This window comes from Mesocricetus auratus, unplaced genomic scaffold (assembly GCF_017639785.1).
Source record: "Mesocricetus auratus isolate SY011 unplaced genomic scaffold, BCM_Maur_2.0 Super-Scaffold_6730, whole genome shotgun sequence".
NCBI lineage: Eukaryota > Metazoa > Chordata > Mammalia > Rodentia > Cricetidae > Mesocricetus > Mesocricetus auratus.
Window position 1 is genome coordinate 90,641,714 of NW_024429184.1, and position 17,844 is coordinate 90,659,557.

Genomic DNA, 17,844 nt, shown 5'->3' on the forward strand with positions numbered 1-17,844 from the left:
TGTAGAATGCTTGCCTACCATGCCTAAGACCACTGGAACCTGTTTCAAGATAAGAAGAGTGCTAAAGATCGGGTCAGATTTGGATTCCAGAAAAATCACTCTAATTTTTAAGCATGGAACATGGATGGCAGAGGATAACACTGGAGACAAGCCAATGAGAAGTTTCTGACATTGGGGATAGTGCCAGTTGACAGATATCAGAAGTGAGCAACACAGATATTTAAACGTTGTAGTCCACAAGGCTAATTTATGGTTGATTGACTGATGGGCAAAGAAGAAAATGTAAAAAAAAAAACTCATGCTGAAATCCTGACTTTCGAATTAAAAGTTTGTACATGTACTATAATTCAAAGTTGGAATAAAATTCTCAAATTTGGTGACGGCTGAGCCATGTTGAAGGATTAAATAGATGAGCTCAATGTAAGATAATTCGTGTTTGAGGCCATTTAGGCAAAGATGGAAACAAGTTCCTGGAGCCTGAGAGTGAGGGAGAGATACCAGGGCTAGAGAGAGGCCTGAAGTCCTCAGTATAGGGAGATACTAACTACATTGATAAGATCTTCCAGGGTGAAGAAATAGAAATGGCCAATTAATATTTGAAAAGTGTTCCATATCCTTAGCCATCAGGGAAATGCATTGTGGTTCCATTTCACCCCAGAATGGCTATCTGAAGGAAAAGTACCAGAGAGGCTACAGGGGGACAGGAACCCTTATATACTATTGATGGGAGTGCAAACTGGCAAGGCCATAGCAGAAATCAGTGTGGGATTTCCTCTAAAAAAACTGAAAATAGAACTGAAGGAAGCCTTGAGCATGTGAGGGTCTGAGTGGCTGTGTGTTGACATTAGCTGGCCATGTTAAGGACCCCAGAGCCTCCTTAGACTCATGGGAAATGGCAAAGCCTTCCTTTCTGGTCTGTGTGTGGATGTTGATAGTATGTGCAGAAACTGCCCACCATAGACGGCTCTTTCTCCCTGGATATTTACAGCTCAAAGACTGTTCCATATAGAGACTTCTCACACTGAGATTAGCTAAACCTGTCTCCTTGATCCAGCTGTACACCACAAACCCCACCTCCACATTCAGCTGTATGTAATAACCCTGCCTCCCTGTTCAGCTCTATGTAGTAAACACTGAGCTTCCGGGGTGCTGTGGTTTCTCCATCTGAGAGCCCAGACCACCATTCCCAGCTTTTCACATGTCATATGAAAGGGACTATTTGGGAGGAAGGAGGAGAACCTGCGAGAGATGGGAAAGGAAGAAGGGGAGACAGTGAAGAGATGACTAAGAACAAAGTGTAGTGGCACACTTTTATAAAAATGTTACAATGAAGCTCATTTTTTGTATTCTTTCTTAGAATTATTCTAAGAATTATTCTAATCTTTCTTAAATATTAAAAGAAAAAGATCCTCAATTTTAAGTATGATGAGTGAAAAAATCAAATAGTTTGGGGAAAAGCACTGCACTTGAGGGAGGCTAGAGAGGAGGCTGGGAAGGTGTACCCAGATGTAGTAGGAGAGAATGGGGAAGAGGAAGGGAGAATAGTATGCTAGAAACCAGCGGGGGAAAAGTTTAGGGATGAGGGTGGCCAACAGTGTCAGTTCTGCAGAGAGACCAGGTTATAATAGCATATATATACATACATGCATGCATACGAAACTGAGATGTGAACTTAGTTACAAAGACAGCAGTGGGGTAAGTAGGAGAAGGTTTGGGGTGTAGGAGAAGCTGAGATCAGACTGCCAAGGGCCGAGACTAACCACACAGGCAAAGGACACACTGAGCCACAGCAGCTCCTTCCAGAAATGGAGAAAAGAAATGAAGGTGGGGTGGGTGGGGTGCATTTTAAAAAGCAGACAAAAGTGAGGAGCCTGAGGATGCTGGCGTGACAAAGGCAAGCTTGAGGGAGAAGGAAAGGAAGGGTGGCATCCTGATGAGGGAAGGAATCTCAGAACAAGTCTGAGGGTGTAGCCTTCAGTACCAAGGCCACTTCTCCCTCTTCAGGAAAATGGAAGAAAGGATCAAGGGTAAGACACTGGGGTAAATAAAGGACCAAGGGTAAGACACTGGGGTAAATAAAGACCTGTTCTTGTACCTTGAATGTGACTTGTGATAACACAGTAGAAGGGAAGTGAATCCATGAAAAAAATTTCTGTATATCTTAGAGTTAGGAGTCTAAGTCATTGATTTGGAAAGAATATGAAGTTATTTAGTTCTGTGTATCTTTTAATGTTTAGAGTCAAAGGCTATAGAAAAGGCCATCCTATGTGAAATCTTATCAAAGTATATTTCAAAAGCCATACTGAGTTCACCACAAAGACAGTGAATTCAGTACATCTTGCAGTGATAATACTTGAGAGAGGGAGAGAGAGAGAGAGAGAGAGAGAGAGAGAGAGAGAGAGAGAGAGAGAGAGAGAGAGAGAGAGGGAGGGAGGGAGGGAGGGAGGGAGGAGAGAGATTTTAAAGGGGCTGTGCTGACTGTCAATGTTTTACTAGAGATTTTAAAAGCATAACCCAATACCTGCTTAGAAAGAGATGTTGAAAATTGAGATTACACAGCTTGAAGAAATCACTTTTATCAGAGCTTTCCAAATGTACTAAAAACTAGGTTTTAGATATGATCAGTCATCTTCATCTTCATAAAGAGTTCCCTAAAGTTTCAAAATGAATTGTCATAGGAAAAGAAACATATATTTTGCTCTTGGCCTTCTTGTAAAGGAGTGACTCTTTTGTCCCTAGACTCTATCTCCCCAACAGCCACATAGTAATAGATTAGGCCAGAACTGGAGTCCCTTGAAATAAAGCAAAAGAAGGCTTTGCAAGTTAATTAGTTTGGGGACATCAAGGGATATTTTACTAAAAGCCAGGAAGATGCAAATTGTATCCCATTATTGACCAATGGGACTCACCTGCTGAACACAAAGGCCTGAGAAGGTCAGAGGTTAGCGCCTAAGTCAGCTCTCCACCGGAGAGCCTGGACATCTTGGCTGTTGGTTCTTTCTGTGTGAGGGAGCATCTAGTGGTAAATATCTTCTTAAACACAGCCCCATCACCAGTGACACTTGAGTCACCAGTGACACCAGCAGCTGAACTTGGTTTATATGAGTAAGTGCCTCATGATTGGGTCTCTCTGAAGCATCACTGCTGATTTTACTATGAGAATGCTACTTAATGTGATGAGGCTTGCGTTTTCAAAACCCAGAAGCATGCGGGTTGAGAGCCAAAGCATTCATTCATGTACATACCTGGGGGAGAAGGGAGACTAGGCAGTAGACCTTACAAGGAACCCTAGATCTTAAAAACCGTGTTAAGAGTGTCAATCAGGGACTTTGAAAATAACACAGAGAAAAAAAGTTCAATGATGGCAACCTCCACCCTGTCTTCTTGCACAGATGCCCTGCTCTTCCCCTTTGGGAAGCAAGGTGAGTTTTAAGCATCTTCTCACCTGAGAAGTCTTCCAGCATGAGGAAAATCTGAGGCCCTATTTTTCCTCTAGGCACAGACATCTACAGAGTTGGAGCTACGTTCCTACTCAGACTTCATGCCAGCACATGTCTCTGGTCTAGGCTGAGGGTCCCACAGCCAGGCACAGAAGCTGGAGGGCGGCTACATGGCGCTGTTCATGGTGCTGAAGCTGTTTAGGCGTCAGACTGCAACCCACCCACAGGCACAGGGAAGGGGGATGAGGGGGTGGAGTGAGGCTCCCGGCTGCGGTGGACTTGAGGAGACTTTGGTAAACAGTTGCATCCAATGGAGCTGCAGCCAGATGCACCCTTAGGCTTCAAGTCTACCCCCACTGGCTCAGGTCTTTGCTTTTCTCTTCCTAGCCCTTACCATATCCAGATCCCATTCTCTCTAGTCTCCTTTATAACATTTTACCTTTGCACATCAGGCATGGCCTTCCATGGTGCCATCAACTGTGCCATTCCTCTTCCACAGGTAACCACTTATCTTTCGTCCCACACATATTTCTTGTTTTCCCTGCCACTCCACCCCAAACGCCACCCAACTTGGAAGGACAGTGTTACCTCAACAGCTCGATGGGTTAAGACCTCACTCCAGGCAGTACTGTTCATTGGTTTCTCCTTGGCAATGCATTAGAAGAAGCAGAGGCTAGGTGCTCAAATGAGCATGGAGAGGTCCCCCTGTGATGTATCTCGGAAGGCAGTGTTTGCAACAGGCTGCACGTGAAAAGTAAGGAATGGGACACTGATACTAGAAAGGAAGTGGAGGAAGGGGGTTGACCTTGGGTGAGGTGAGGCGAAGCAGACGGCTGATCAGAGACTTCCAGCCCGAGAAGCTGCAGTTACTAGTGTCTGTGTGGCAAGTCTTAACTCCCCTCTTGCTCCAATCTGTACCTTCTGTTTGATCCAAGTAACGTATCCATACTATATTTCTGCTAAAAGCATTGTGTGTACAATTCTATTTACTGTAATGCACAGTAATGGAGGGAAAATAAATAGAACAGAGAGGGTTAGTGGGGGAGGATGTGTGTGTGTGTGTGTGTGTGTGTGTGTGTGCTCGCTCACACATGCACATACACGCTGGTGCTCAGATCAAAACTGTTTAATCAGCAATAACCTGATTCAGCAGTTGGGAAATGTAAACAAGTGAAACTGCTGGCTTTGGTCAAAACCCTGGAAGGGCCCAAAGGACTATGCCGAACTCCAAGGAAGGCAATGCCAGAAACATGCCCTCTCCCTTGGACTAGGGGCGGAGGTTGGCTCCACCCACAGATGACTGGTGTGACCTCTGGCTTTTGCAGCACACACACATTTGGGATGGGGTTAATGGCACTTTTCAGGGAGCTCCAATTGAGTAAACAAAAAATGCCTTACCCTGTTCTAATGGATCACATTATTCCAAGGCCTAAGCCTTCATCCAGGCCCCTGCAGCTGCTCTGCGGGTCAGACTACCAATAAAGCAATTAGCCAATGAGAAAACTCCTCTTCCCGGAGGAGTCTCTAGGTTTGGCTGCAGTTGCTGTGCTTGGCTTTGGGCTTTTAAACAGACAATCCAAGTCAATCCAAGTGTCTTACATCAGACTCCAGGATAAGGACAGTAAAATTGTGTGTTTGCTAAGAGTGATATTTTAAGGGGCTAGGGCATTGTTCAACACAGCCTAGCGAGCCCACTGCTTCCTGTTCAATTAATCTGAACCATAGCTGAACTCTGCCCTTTGAACTCACTCAGCAGATAAATACATTAGCTCACCTAAGGAATCATTAATATTTTTCAATCACATGAGACAAACACAAATGTACAAAAACAACCCTAGAGATAGCCAATTGAAAAGAGTCCATGTTGAAAAAGAAAAAGAAAAAGAAAACACGAATGGAGTTACAGAACAAAAAGGGGGCCCAAAAAGAAAGGATAGGATTGTGCCAATAGTTCAAGGGACAAAGGAACTTTCGTTTTCATATCTACAAGCAAGAGGAACACTAAGTCACATGTATCAACTTCTACTTCATCTATAGTACTCTCCAAGAAACCTTGTACTTTATTCTTAAACTAGCATCTACTACTTCCATCGGAGCACATGGCTCTAAACCCCACTTCTTAAGTGGTTTGGTATCCATAATCATATATGGAGTTCAAGATATCACAATTGTATGGACAATTCTATTCTTGATTTTCTACAAACAAGCCAAAATAACTATTGTGGCAGCAATAGTGCTTTTACACAAACCAGTTTAAATGAGACAAGTTAGTGGTTTGATTGAGATCACCTTACATTAAGGAAATGATGCTCCTAAGTCATTGTTAGTCTATGCATAGAAACTGATTTTCATTTGTGGGGAAAGTGTGTGTGTGTGGAAGATGCTAAATGCATCTAATTTATCTTTATCTCTGCATGTCATCTTAGAATGATCAAAACATCCCCAGCTGTGTCACTATACATTTCAGTCTGATTTAATTTCACTTCCCACAATTCTGCCTCCTGACCCCCTCCCCTTCAATTCCCCTTTTCATTTTTGTTTGGCTTGGAATGTGGGCTTAATGCCCAGCTATCCTAGATGAGAACACTTAGAGGAATATCATAAGCATGAAGGGTAAATCTATTGAACGAGGGTCTTTAACTATGTGGTTTCCTTAAAGGGAAAGGTTGGATCAATAGGATCAATATGAAAGGTTTCCCTGGCCCTGCATAAAAGGGTAAGGGCTTCTCTTTTCACTGGTTTAACTTTACTCTCTGACAAATGCAAATCAATGGATCTGTGTTTACAACAGATTCCCTAACAGACTCAGCTTGGGCAAAGCCCAAAGCCTCACCCTAGGAGGTGGGGAGACCAAGCGACCACAGGGAGATACTGGAGGGAAGAATGGGGAAAATGCTGGCAATAGCAACCAAACAACAACTGGCTTACTGCACACCCAGATCCCACTGCCTGTGACCTCTCCAAAGAGGGGGGCAAGATGCAAGATAGACAGGTTCCTTTAAGAACATTGAGGCAACCTAAAGCTCGTGTTCTGGGATCTGGTGAGCCAGTCAATCTAGCTTCCTATCAATATAGATGTAAGAGGCCGATGGCACAGAAGCTGTCCTGAGATACCCACAACTGAAGAGGCTGAACATCCGAGCACCGTAAGCACTCGTTTTGCCCTTTCTTCCGTGGTGACTGGGCCTTCTCAGTAATGACAAGGCAAAGCACAAAAATGGTGGGTTGGTCCTTTCCCCCACAATTTTACCTTCCCCTTTAAAAATGTGGTGCCTTCCAGAAATTACATGATTTCAAGTCAATACCAGTTACAGAGAAATTATTTTTCTTCCTACAGGAGAAAGTATATGTATATTTGATTACAGGAGCCAAAGTCCAATGCTGATTAAATTACACTGAGGTGTGTGCTTCCAACCCAAACAAAGTCTGCTTTTTACAGAAAGAGTAATGGATCCTCAAGTAGTGAGAGAGGAACCAAGGAGGAATGCAGAGCCTCCTGGCACCCTGGGACAATCTGTGTGGGATTTTTATTCATAGCAAGCACCCACATCTTCCAGGAACCCTACTTTCCAAGTGAGACAATGTCTGCCTCTGTGCCTTGTCTGTAAGGAATCGCAAGTCTAGAATAGGCAGTCAACTTCCCTGCCTCCTACTTCCCTACCACAACACATGTCATCTTTATAGTCTCTGTTTTGCCTGATGCTTGGGAAACATTTCCCAACTAAGGTTGGTTGAAGGAAAGGCTAGACTGAAAAGCAGTGGTATCTCTCACCAGGAGGGAGCTTCTTTAATTCCTCTTCACCAGACAGGCTAAAGGCCAGCACAAGACTTCTCTTGATGCACTGGGCCCAGAAGAGGAGTTACCCCTCTGCAGGAAATGGCATTCCTCAGTTCGGTGGGGAGAAGGTAAAGGCAAATCCTACCCAGAGAGTGTACAGACAGAAGTTTAAGCCCAAAGGTGCCCCAATCTCAGCCTTTTCCCCAGAGTCATTTATCCAGATAATTATTTCTATTTATGCCCTCTTTGTTTCTCTTCCTTTGGCAAGAACCCAGCAACTACATCTCTCTGCTTTTCCTATGAGGTTTTCATTTCTCTAGGGATCCCTCCAGATGATAGCGCTTTTTCCAAAGATATTTTCTGACAACCCTTACCACCAGCCATGCCCTACAGAGTATTTTCTTCCAGAGAGCTCTCCTCCTTGGTTCCTCTGGTCTCCCATGCAAGTGGGTGTTATCAAGCCAGAGAAATCGAAGAGTGGAGATCATACAATGAATTCCTGGAAAGCAGTTCTAGGGTCCCGGGCTTTCTGGATGGTCTTGACTTAAGAACAGAGCTGTTGCTAAGACATTATGGAGACAAAGGGAATGTGGAACATGCAATTTAACCCTCTCCCTACAACTCTCATCAGCAATCCTGCTGTTTAGATTCTAAATGGGGTGGGGTAATCTAAGACTCCCACTCAACAAAGGCTTACTCTCCTTTGGGGCAGGGGTGGGGGATGGGAGGTGGGATCCAACACTTAGAGCTTCTGGAGAGTGGACCAGTTGCCTTTATTCCAAAAGGAAACCATCTATGCCTTTCAGGGTATCTGGTGACCACATGGCTTTTAGGGATTGGGGTACTTTGTGATCTTCAAGACTGAGGTGTTCTGCAGGGGCTCCCTTATTTTAAGAGAAGTCACTGGTGGAAAGATAAAAAACAACCACCTGCTTTTTCCCACATTTCAAAGCAGAACACAAGATTTATATTTCTCCCCACCCCTTTTTTGAGAAAGTAGGAAAACACCCCATTTGAAGGAAAATACTAGTTTTCTCATATATATATATGTATATATATGTATATGTATATTCAGCTCTTGCCCCCTCTTTAGAAAGTTCCCCTCAACACTTCTCAAAGAGCAAACCACCATTGGGATCGGAATGTAAAAAATAAATTAATTTAAAAAAAAAACGCCAAAAAAAAAAAAAAAGGTGTAGCTCTTCCTCTTCCCTCACAGACCAAAAGGAAAAATTCTAGAGTTTTCTTTTCTGGTGGATTAGATGTGTGCCTCAGATCACCACCTCCCAACACACACACACACACACACACACACACACACACACACACACACACACACACCATGGATGGGCCTGTGGCCTCAGAGTCAGAAGGGAAAGTGTGGGGTGGGTGTTCCCCTAGTTGCCTTGCCCAAGATCCCAGCCACCACAAGACAGAGGACAAGATCCTTCCATGGATTGACCCAGTTGGTCCACTGCAGAGAGGGCCATTCTGAGGGATGAAGTCTAGGTGTTTGCTACTGAGGCTGAGTTTAACAGTCCCACTAAGGCATCGGTGCAAAGTCTGCAAGTAGGACTTTTAGTGTTGAAACCTGTAAGGACCGGGTGCGGGTGCCGGGGTGGCATACACGAATCATTAAAGCTCGATGTTCGCAGGAAACTTTAGACACGTCATTTTTAAATTTAATCGGGAACGAATTTAAAAATTAAGGGGTTTTCCATGGCGGTTTTGATCAGAGAGAGACAGAGACGGACAGACAGACAGGCAGACAGGGAGACAGACTGGCAGACAGAACACGAACTAGACAGGGTCGCGTTGGACCAAGTGCGTTGGTCAAGGGCAGGGAAAACCAAAGTACCCCTTTTTGCCGCCCGCCCTGTCCCAATTAAGTGCACAGCGTCTGGAACGTGCATACCAGGGGTGGGGAAGGGGACCCAGAAGTCCTGAGCAAGGCCAAGAACAACCTAGAGAACGGAGCTGGCTCAGGCAGCTGCTCAGGGGAGGAGTTGCGGTCAGACCTGAGAACCCGGCCTCAGCTGGTGAAGTGGCGTGGCCGGAGCGCCAGGGATCCTGGGCACTGGCGAGCACTCTTCTGGGAAGAGCACGCCGCCGTCGGACTTACTGGAAACGCGCCGGATCAGGTTCCAGATCAATGAAATCTGGGTCCACACGTTTACGTTATTGTTGCCAGCATTAATGCTCTTTTAATCTTCTAAACATTATCAGCATCGATCTCCCTCCATATACACATTTGTTTGAGAAAGTGACATAACCACACCGTGGAAAGCCTGGAATAAAAATAAATGCGCGGCTCCTCTAATCCACCGCTGCCGGCGGCCTGGAATACTTCTCCAGCTCGGATTCACTCAGCTGCCTCGCGTCCCGCCTCCTCCGCAAGCTCCTACTGATCTCTATCTGCGTTAGGAGGGCGTTCTTAGGGGACAAGGGACTTGAAGCACTGGTAGTGAGCTTTTCAGTTATTAATCCGATCAGCCAGCGGTTAACAGATCAGTCTGTTCTTCACGGACTTGTGTAGGGTTTGGCCTCTCGGCTCGGGTCGCGGAACTAAGTCCCCGGGAGTGCCGGGCCTGGCCCCGGGCTGGAGAAACAAGATGGTGGGGGAGGCTGGGTGGGGGACAGAAGGAACCCTAAAGTGAAGGCCTTCTTGCAGCCCTTCAGCATAGCAAACACCGCTCTCCCGAGTCGTCTAAATACCTGTACCGCGCGCGTGACTGGATAGGTGCACGTACGAGTGAATGCCTGGGCAGAAGCCATAGGTCAATCAATGCTCAGTCCATACCACTATGGCCGGCATCAAGTGGGTCCGACGACATCGGGTTGGTTAAGGGTCTTAGACCGCCTGAACTGAGTGGGCTCCACCCTGACTGGGGGCTGCTTCCTCGATTAGGCCGCACTGTCTTCCCGCAGTTGGCTCTAGAGCCCGGCTCCCGGAGGGCCAACCTCGGAGGCCGGATTCCCAGGAGGCAGAAACCTTCGGGTAATAGTAGCCAGGCTATTGTTTTCCTGCGTTGTAAGAAAAGCACACTCATTTGTAAAGTGTCGGTTTTCCTTCACCAGGCCACGAACTCAGGTTCTTCCCTGAGCTCTCGAGATTCGCTTTTGTGCGTGGTGCAGAGGCCCCTGAGGATCAAAGCCCTAGGAAGTGTGCTCAGACCTGCGTGAGTTTGTCCCCGGGCCAGGATATTTAAGAACCGCCCTGCGGGATCCCATCATGGGCCACTCCCAGCCTATTTGGCCAGTTCCAAGCGCTTGCTGTTGTCACCACCCAGGGCTCATAGCAGAAGTCCTTTCTCTGACTTCTGTGTTGGGACCCTCCGAACTTTCCCAGCATCCTCCTACGTCCTCGGTAGAGCAACCTGGGCTTGACTGTGCGGGTAGAAAAGAGACCGGAGCGTGCATGGTCGGGATGGAAGACCCAGTCTTCCTGCTGACCCGATAGTGCTTGAAGATGGTGGCATAATCAAATCAAAAGTTTTAACTCAGAGTCCCTCCGACCCTGGTCCAGATGGGTATCAAATAACGAGAGAGAGAGAGAGAGAGAGAGAGAGAGAGAGAGAGAGAGAGAGAGAGAGAGAGAGAGAGAGAGAGAGAGAGAGAGAGAGAGAGAGAGAGAGAGAGAGAGAGAGACTGAGAGAGAGACTGAGAGAGACTGAGAGACTATATGAATGAACAAGAATCAAGAATATGAATGGGTGGCCTGATGTGGTCCCAGGTCGTGTAGGTGCTGGGCTGGGACGGCCATCCGGGGGAGTCGCTGGCTTGCTTAACCCCAGGGTCCCAGAGGCACGGGCCCCGGCTGCTTCCCAGCGGGGTTTCCCATCGATCAATAACAATCAAAAGGCCTCCTTTTTCTCCTCGGTGTGCTTCTGTTCCCTACTCTACTGAGCACATAATACCTATTTACTTGTCCCAGCTTTTGCCGCTGTGTCTGAAGAGACTGATCTACTGACCTCGTACTGAAAAGCCTCCTATGTAATAATAACCACTCGACACACTTGTAGTTGCTGATAAAACGGCGAGATAAAAAGGCGAAGGCTCTTGTCCCTTTTCACCTAGGGTAATAAAACAGACTCACATTTAAATGTTTGAGCAAAGCCCGGTCCTCAGTGCACTTCCCCCTTCAGCGTCCCCGCCGAAAAATCACTCCACACCGTCTGTGGTCTGGAAAGCTCGCCTCCAGGAGCCACCGGGCAACTCTCCGGGAGTTTGGGGCTGGGAGACCCAGGTACCACACTCATCCTCATGCGCTGTAGTAAAAGCTCACAGCAAGGCGAGACTTAACTTTCAAGACCTACACAGGCAGAACGCTGCTAGCGTTTTCAAACAGCCTTGTCCTTTGCCCGACCGGCGTGAGGGGGCGGCAGCGCTCAGAGATGGGCCAGAGTAGAACAGCTGTCATCCAGCCTTTTACTGTACCCCAAAGAGCAGCTGCCAAGTTCCTTGTAGCCCCCAAGCGCTGGGAGCCAGCCGAGGCTGGAGACCCCATAGAGCTCTTCCTGTTTTAGGGAGAGGAGAGTCTAAAACAAAAGAGTTACTACAATGGGAGCTGTCACCAAGCTTCCAGTTCTCACAGCTTTATCTCTGCTAGGGGCCAGGAGCAAATCATAAGGAAATGTAGGGAAGGATGAAGAATAAACTTTGTCCGCAGCCCACAGATTTTGAACGGAGTTCTCTGGAACAAATCTCGGGGTTTTGTTTTTGTTTTTTGTTTTTGTTTTTGTTTTCTTTATCCTTTTAGATTGATAGACTGAACATTTAACAAAATCCAACAGTGGCCAAAGGAGGGGGCTGTGGGCGGAAATGCCTCCTCCTCCCGAGCAGTGACCTAGTCCTGCTAGGCAGCTGTAGGATGCACCCGACAAGCCCGGTTCGGCGGTGGAAGAAAGTCCTGGGGGACCGGAGTGGACACCTGAGCTAGCAGATACAGAACGCTAGTGAGCAGTGAGCCCCTGATTCAGAACTGCGGGAGCCTCAATGCAGGTTTTATGCAAATTAAGGCGAGGACTAATTGTTCTAGAGCACCAAGCCTTTCCTGAGAAGTCGCCCAGTCAGGCTTGCAGCTGGGTATTGTATGTCCTCACCAGTGGGAGGTCTGGACACCTTTGCCAGTCTGGGTCCGCCGTTCAGGCCTGGGAGGAGAGCAGTCATGGCACTCCGGGAGAGGGGTCTGCGTGCACAAAAGCTCTCAATTGAGTCAGCCGCAGCCTAGGCTGCGTCTTTCCCTCTGGTACCCACCGCCCACACCGGGGTTTCAGTGTTCCTAGAACAATAGAGGGCTGTACCTCGCCTCTTGGCCGCTAGAGGAGGCACAGAGAGCCGTGCCCGCTCCAGAACAATGTAACCCGCGCGTTGACCGGTCCCCTGCCGCGGGCTGCTAGCCCTCCCCGCCACGCCGCTACGCGCACAATCAGCGCCTGCTTAATGCAAAGGCGGAGCTTGTAGCCTGCTGCGGCCAAGAAGCATTAACTAACTCGCATCTTAATTTCTCAGCACCTCTTTCTGAGAGCTTAACCTCTCTTGGAGTCCTGTCAAACCTCAGCAAATCCCAGCAAAGGCGTGTGTGTAGCCCAGCAAGGACGGCAGGCGAGTGAGGCAGGAAGCTCTTTACTCTGGTGTCACTTCGCAAAGTGACGTATGTGGCAGCCCTAACCTTCGTCTTTGCACCCTCTTTTTCTGTGGTCAGTGACACCAGTGCCGGCCAGACTCCGCTCTTTCGGTTTGTCCTAAGTCCTTGGGCTAAGAACACCAAAGCCTCAGCTAGGTTCTGGAAGCGGCGTTGTATCCTGGCCATTAGTTCCCAGTGCTGCAAGGGTGTATCTCCTGCCAAGGACCAAAGTTTGCCTGCTTTGGTCGGTAGGAGGGGAGTGAAGAACTCTTTCTTTTCCAAGGAGCGAAAACCCCCAACCAGTGAAAAGCATCTACAACATAAGGAGACTAGGTACACTGGAAAACGGAAAGTGTTGTCCTAAGGAAGTTCAAGCACACCCGTTTTGGCTAAGGGTTGTTCTCGATTTTCGTTAAGTCCAGAAAACAGGGCTTCTAGAGGACAGCAAAAGCTCCCGATCCCGCCTCCCACTGTAGGAGGAGGGGAAAGGTTGGCACGCTGATAAGAGGCCAAATGAAAGGGAGGAGGGGGACAAGGAAAACTCAGAAGCAATGAGAATCAAAAAAGGGAGAAGAGGAATAAGGGGGAGAAGAGAAAGTGAAAATGGAAGAAAAAGAAAGAGAAGAAAGGGGGCAAACATAGGAGAGAAGGGGGCATAGCTAAAGACCAGAGCCCCTGCACACACCAGCCCCACAAGCACGCCGGTGCAGTTTCCCCAACAGCCTGGCTACCGACTGTCTCCGAACTTACCTGCCAGCCGTAAGGCAGACATGCGCTGGAACTCGGGCTCCTGCAGCCACTTCCACATCCTGCGGAAGGTCTCCCTGCCAGATTTGAGTTTACTCCAGGGTTTGGGATTCCGGAGCAGGTCGGAGAGAGTCCCCTGAGACCGGCATAGAACCCTCTGTGCGAAGATCGCCTGTGGGATGCTGTAGCGCTTCAGCTCGGCGGTGATACGCTGGGCCACCTCTTTGGTGTTGATCTCCTCCAGTTGCCCCGACGTAGCCACCTGCGAACCCGAGGAGGACGAAGGGGGCCGCTCTCGGCTAGGAGCCAGCACTGGCCCATGGGACTGAGTGTGGCCCGGGTGGTGCAAGCCATTGAGGTGAGACATCATGGCCGCAGGCGGGGTGCCCAGGCCTCGGGACAGGTGTTGCTCACCGCGGGTCAGCATGGCAGTGTGGTGCGCCTCGAAATTGGGGCTGAGCATTTTGTCGTGGCCCGGCGGACCATAGTTGGGCAGGCTCTGCTGAGCGTTGTGAAGGCCACCCAGACCGTTGCCCAGCGGGGTGGCAGCCAGTGGAGACAGGCTCTGGCTCATACTAGGCATCTCCTTGTAAGGGCTATAAAGGTTGTTCATGGACGGAAGCCCGCGCTCGTCGCGCATGAGGGTGAAGCTGCCACTGACGTTGCCCGACAGACGCTGATGGTGATGGTGGTGGTGATGGTGGTGGTGAGGGTGGTGGTGAGGGTGCGGGTGGTGGAACTTGTCTGACACCGTGGAGATAGGTGGCAGCGGCTGGAGCGGAGTCAGCGTAGTGTAGGTGTTGCTCATGCCCATGCCTGGCGGGGACGAGTCGCAGGACATACTCATGGCGTGGTGCAGCGGGATGGAGAGCTCGGGCCGGTAGTCGCTGCCGTCCAGGATTGAGGCCATACTGGTGACCATGGCCGAGCGCGACGCCGCAGCTGCTGCCGCCGCCGCGGTGCCCAGCTCCTGATGCGCGGTTGGCGGCGGCGGCGGGCCACGCAGCGAGCCAGCAGCGCCGCGGCCCGCGTGGTGGGGGCTGGGGCTGGCCAGCAGCTCCTGCTCATGGCCCGGGCCCCCGCCCCCGCCCCCTCCGCCCCCGCCGCCGCCCCCGCCGCTGCCGCCGCCGACCGGCCCGTGCAAAGTGCCCAGACTTTCCATTGTCAGCTCCGGGTTCATGGCGCAGCCTTCTAGGTCTTTGGTGAGGCATCGATAGGCGGTGTAGGCAGCCTTCATTCAGTCCATCGGGGCCCGGGGGCGGTGGGAGCGGCGGGGGCTGCCGGCGGGCTGGCTAGGCACGCGTGGCGTGGTTCGGCCACGGGGCTCGGGGGCGGGCGTGGAAGTGCGGGAGTGTGTGCTGGGGCGTGCGTGCGGGTGTGTGCCCCGGGCTGCGGGCGGGCGCGCCCGGGGTGGGGGTGGGGTGGGGGCGGACAGGGCGTGCGTGCGGGAGAGGGGAGGGGGTAGGGAAGGAGGGAGGGATCACCGGGCCCCGCCGCTTGTGCGGGCGCGCTGCCTCGCCATGTCCGAGCCCACTCTGGCGCCGACGTCTTCTGTTTGGGTGAGCGGGAGCTGTCCAGAAGGGCTCTGCCGCTTGCGGGAGCAGCCAACCTATCCTCCCGGGCCCGGGGCGGGACCGTGCTCGATGGGCAGCAAGAGAAACCAATCCGCAGCAGTAGCTGCCTCGGAAGGCAGACCTTCTCTGAACAGCTGCCAATTGATGTGAAGGGGCGGGGCCGAGCGTTTCAGGTTTGGCTGACAGCTCGGTTCGCTCCCCCCCCTCCCATTTTTTGCTTCTGGAACCAAGCGTCAAGGAGAAGAAGGGAGGAGGGGGGTGCAGGAGAGAGAGAAAGAAGCAAGAGTGCGCGGTGGAGGGGGGCGCAGGGGGATTATGAGAGAGATGCCTCTCACAGGCAGCTGCGATTTGGGTTGGTTGCTTCGGTTTCTTTAGTCTCACCTCAAATCTTTTCTTCACTCTTGTAAGCTTGTGGCACGGTAAAAACAAACGCGCGTCTCCTAGCTAGCCACTTCCCGAGAGTCCCTCGCCAGGAGCTAGCAGTCTAGCTTTTAAAATGCAGGCGCTAATGTGTTCTAATGCACGGTAAATTTCCGAGACTGGGATGTGCATAATCCATGGGGGGACGGCAGCTCGAACGCCTAGGCTGCCCAAGAGCTGCGGCGGGCGGCAGAAGGTTCACACTGGCGGCGTCGCAAGCAACCCTAATGCATGCAAAGTTAACACAATAACATCATTTAATTACTGGCCAGCCCATAAATCTCCCAGTTATGAGGCTTCAGAAGGGCCCTACTAGATTGCAAAACAAAACTAAAATTCCAAATGCTTGTTCCTTCAAAGAACAGGGAAAAAGGGGGGAGAGTTAGAACTCGTGGGGTTGGGGGTGAAGACTTATTAATATTCACAGCCTCCCAAACTTCTGCTGGGGGCAAGGAGTATGCAAAATAGTGGGGACAGCACCAGCGAATCTTTCCTTTATCAACACACACAGACACACACACACACACACACACACACACACACACACACACACACACACTCGTACCGCTTATCTCAGATTCTAGAGGGGACTGTCCACCCTAGCTTACTGCTGTGGGTAGGTAAGACTCCGCTGGCATTTGCATTTTCAACTCTCTTTTCTAAAAAAGATCGGAGCCTGGGGCGTTGACTATGAGGGAGACCGCTCTTGAAAGCTGTAGCTTTAAAAAGTACACCTTCGTCTTCCTAGAATTCCCGTTGTTTGACAAACCCAGGTCAGGAGGTCGGAGTGGAGGAGGTAGTAATTTCCGCGAACTGTGTGGGGGTTGAGGGGTGATAGAAGACAGTCAGAGACCAACACCGGGCATTGAAAGCCTTAAAAGTAACAGATTCTTCCAAAGCAGGTTGCGCTCGCTCCGTTTGCCTCCGAAGATTCAAGCTAGCTCGAGGTTGCGCAGATGTTGCCTTTGTTTAAAGAGACAGTAATTAAGGACAGGGTGGACATAAGTTTGAGAAGCGTGACCTATTTTCTTTTGATCAGCTGTCAAAAGAAGAGCAGGGGGTCTTCTTAAGACAGTCCCCTCCGACCATTTCCAGCTGTTAGAGAAAACTTGGTAAGAAAACAAGGATAGCCCTGAATACTATATGTGCCTTTTTGGGACTAGAGAACGGTTTAATTCATTTGGAAAACAGTTCTTTTCGAAGTGACCTTTTCTGCGGGTCTCCTCTCTTTTCCAGCTACAGACATACCCCATCACCACCCATGAATGTACGGTGATGTTATTCATAGATCAACTTTATTGAGCTCTGGTCAATATGTTACCAATTATTCTTTCAAATAGCATCCTCTGTGACATCAAAGCTTGGGTAAGAAAGCAGCATAGCCCAGTCTTGGCCAAATCTCTAGTTTCCTAGCTGTTCATGTTTTAAGTGTCACAAAAGAGACACATAAAATAATGCAGTTTTCTGTTGCTCTGTTTTCTTCCCATGTTTCCTTCTCCTCTGTATCTACGTTGGTTGGGCACAGGATAATTTGAACCAGTTTGAAAAACACACCTTGTCAAACAGAAGTTCTCCAGACAGCAACCTCCTTTGGTGGAGTAGGCTCAGTGACAGGACCCTAAACAACAGGGAAGGTGAGGGCTGGGAGAGATCTCTCGGTTGGACTCCAGTGCTGAAGGTAACTTCCAGTTGCTGTTGCCCTGGCTTCAGGCTCAAGGAGTAGCCAGGGAACCTCTAGGCTGATCCTGCACACAAACAGAACCCTAAGTATATACATTTCCATTTAAATATGTTTCAAAATGATAAAATAATTTGCCAGACCACCAAGGTAATTCTGCTCCTGGGAATTGCATTTCTATCCGAGAACAGAAAGGTGAGACGCGTTTTCTCACTGCCTGGCTCCTTCCCTCCTCCCTTTCTCCCTCCATTCCTCACTCACCCCCCCCCAATCAATATTGACGATCTCAGGAAAATGATGAAATCACATTGGGCTTCTTTGTATATAATTTCATTGGGTTAAATTAAAGCAGATTTTTCCACGATGTTTTTCTAATAGCTTTGACGTTTTATATTCCAACTCAGAACCCAATTAAAGGGATAATGAAAACGCTTGTTTAGTCAGCACTGATATGAGTTTTAGATGCCCCTTTCCCTTCCTTCTAAAAAGGGAAAGCTATTTATTTTCCACTTCAAGATAATTTTAACAGTAGCAGTACTAATGAGATTTTGGAATTTGCTTTGAAATACTTCGGTGTTTCC

General features: G+C 49.2%; 1 protein-coding gene across 1 annotated transcript in view; it reads right to left on the reverse strand.

Annotated features, from left to right (window-relative positions):
* The window catches only part of Onecut2 (one cut homeobox 2), a 60,381-nt gene extending 45,478 nt beyond the window's left edge, over positions 1-14,903 (reverse strand). The window contains exon 1 of the mRNA XM_021229840.2: positions 13,595-14,903. Within this exon, the coding sequence (XP_021085499.2) occupies positions 13,595-14,828 (1,234 nt within the window). The 5' untranslated portion in view covers positions 14,829-14,903. The remainder of the gene's footprint in view (positions 1-13,594) is intronic.
* Positions 14,904-17,844: the final 2,941 nt, after the last annotated feature.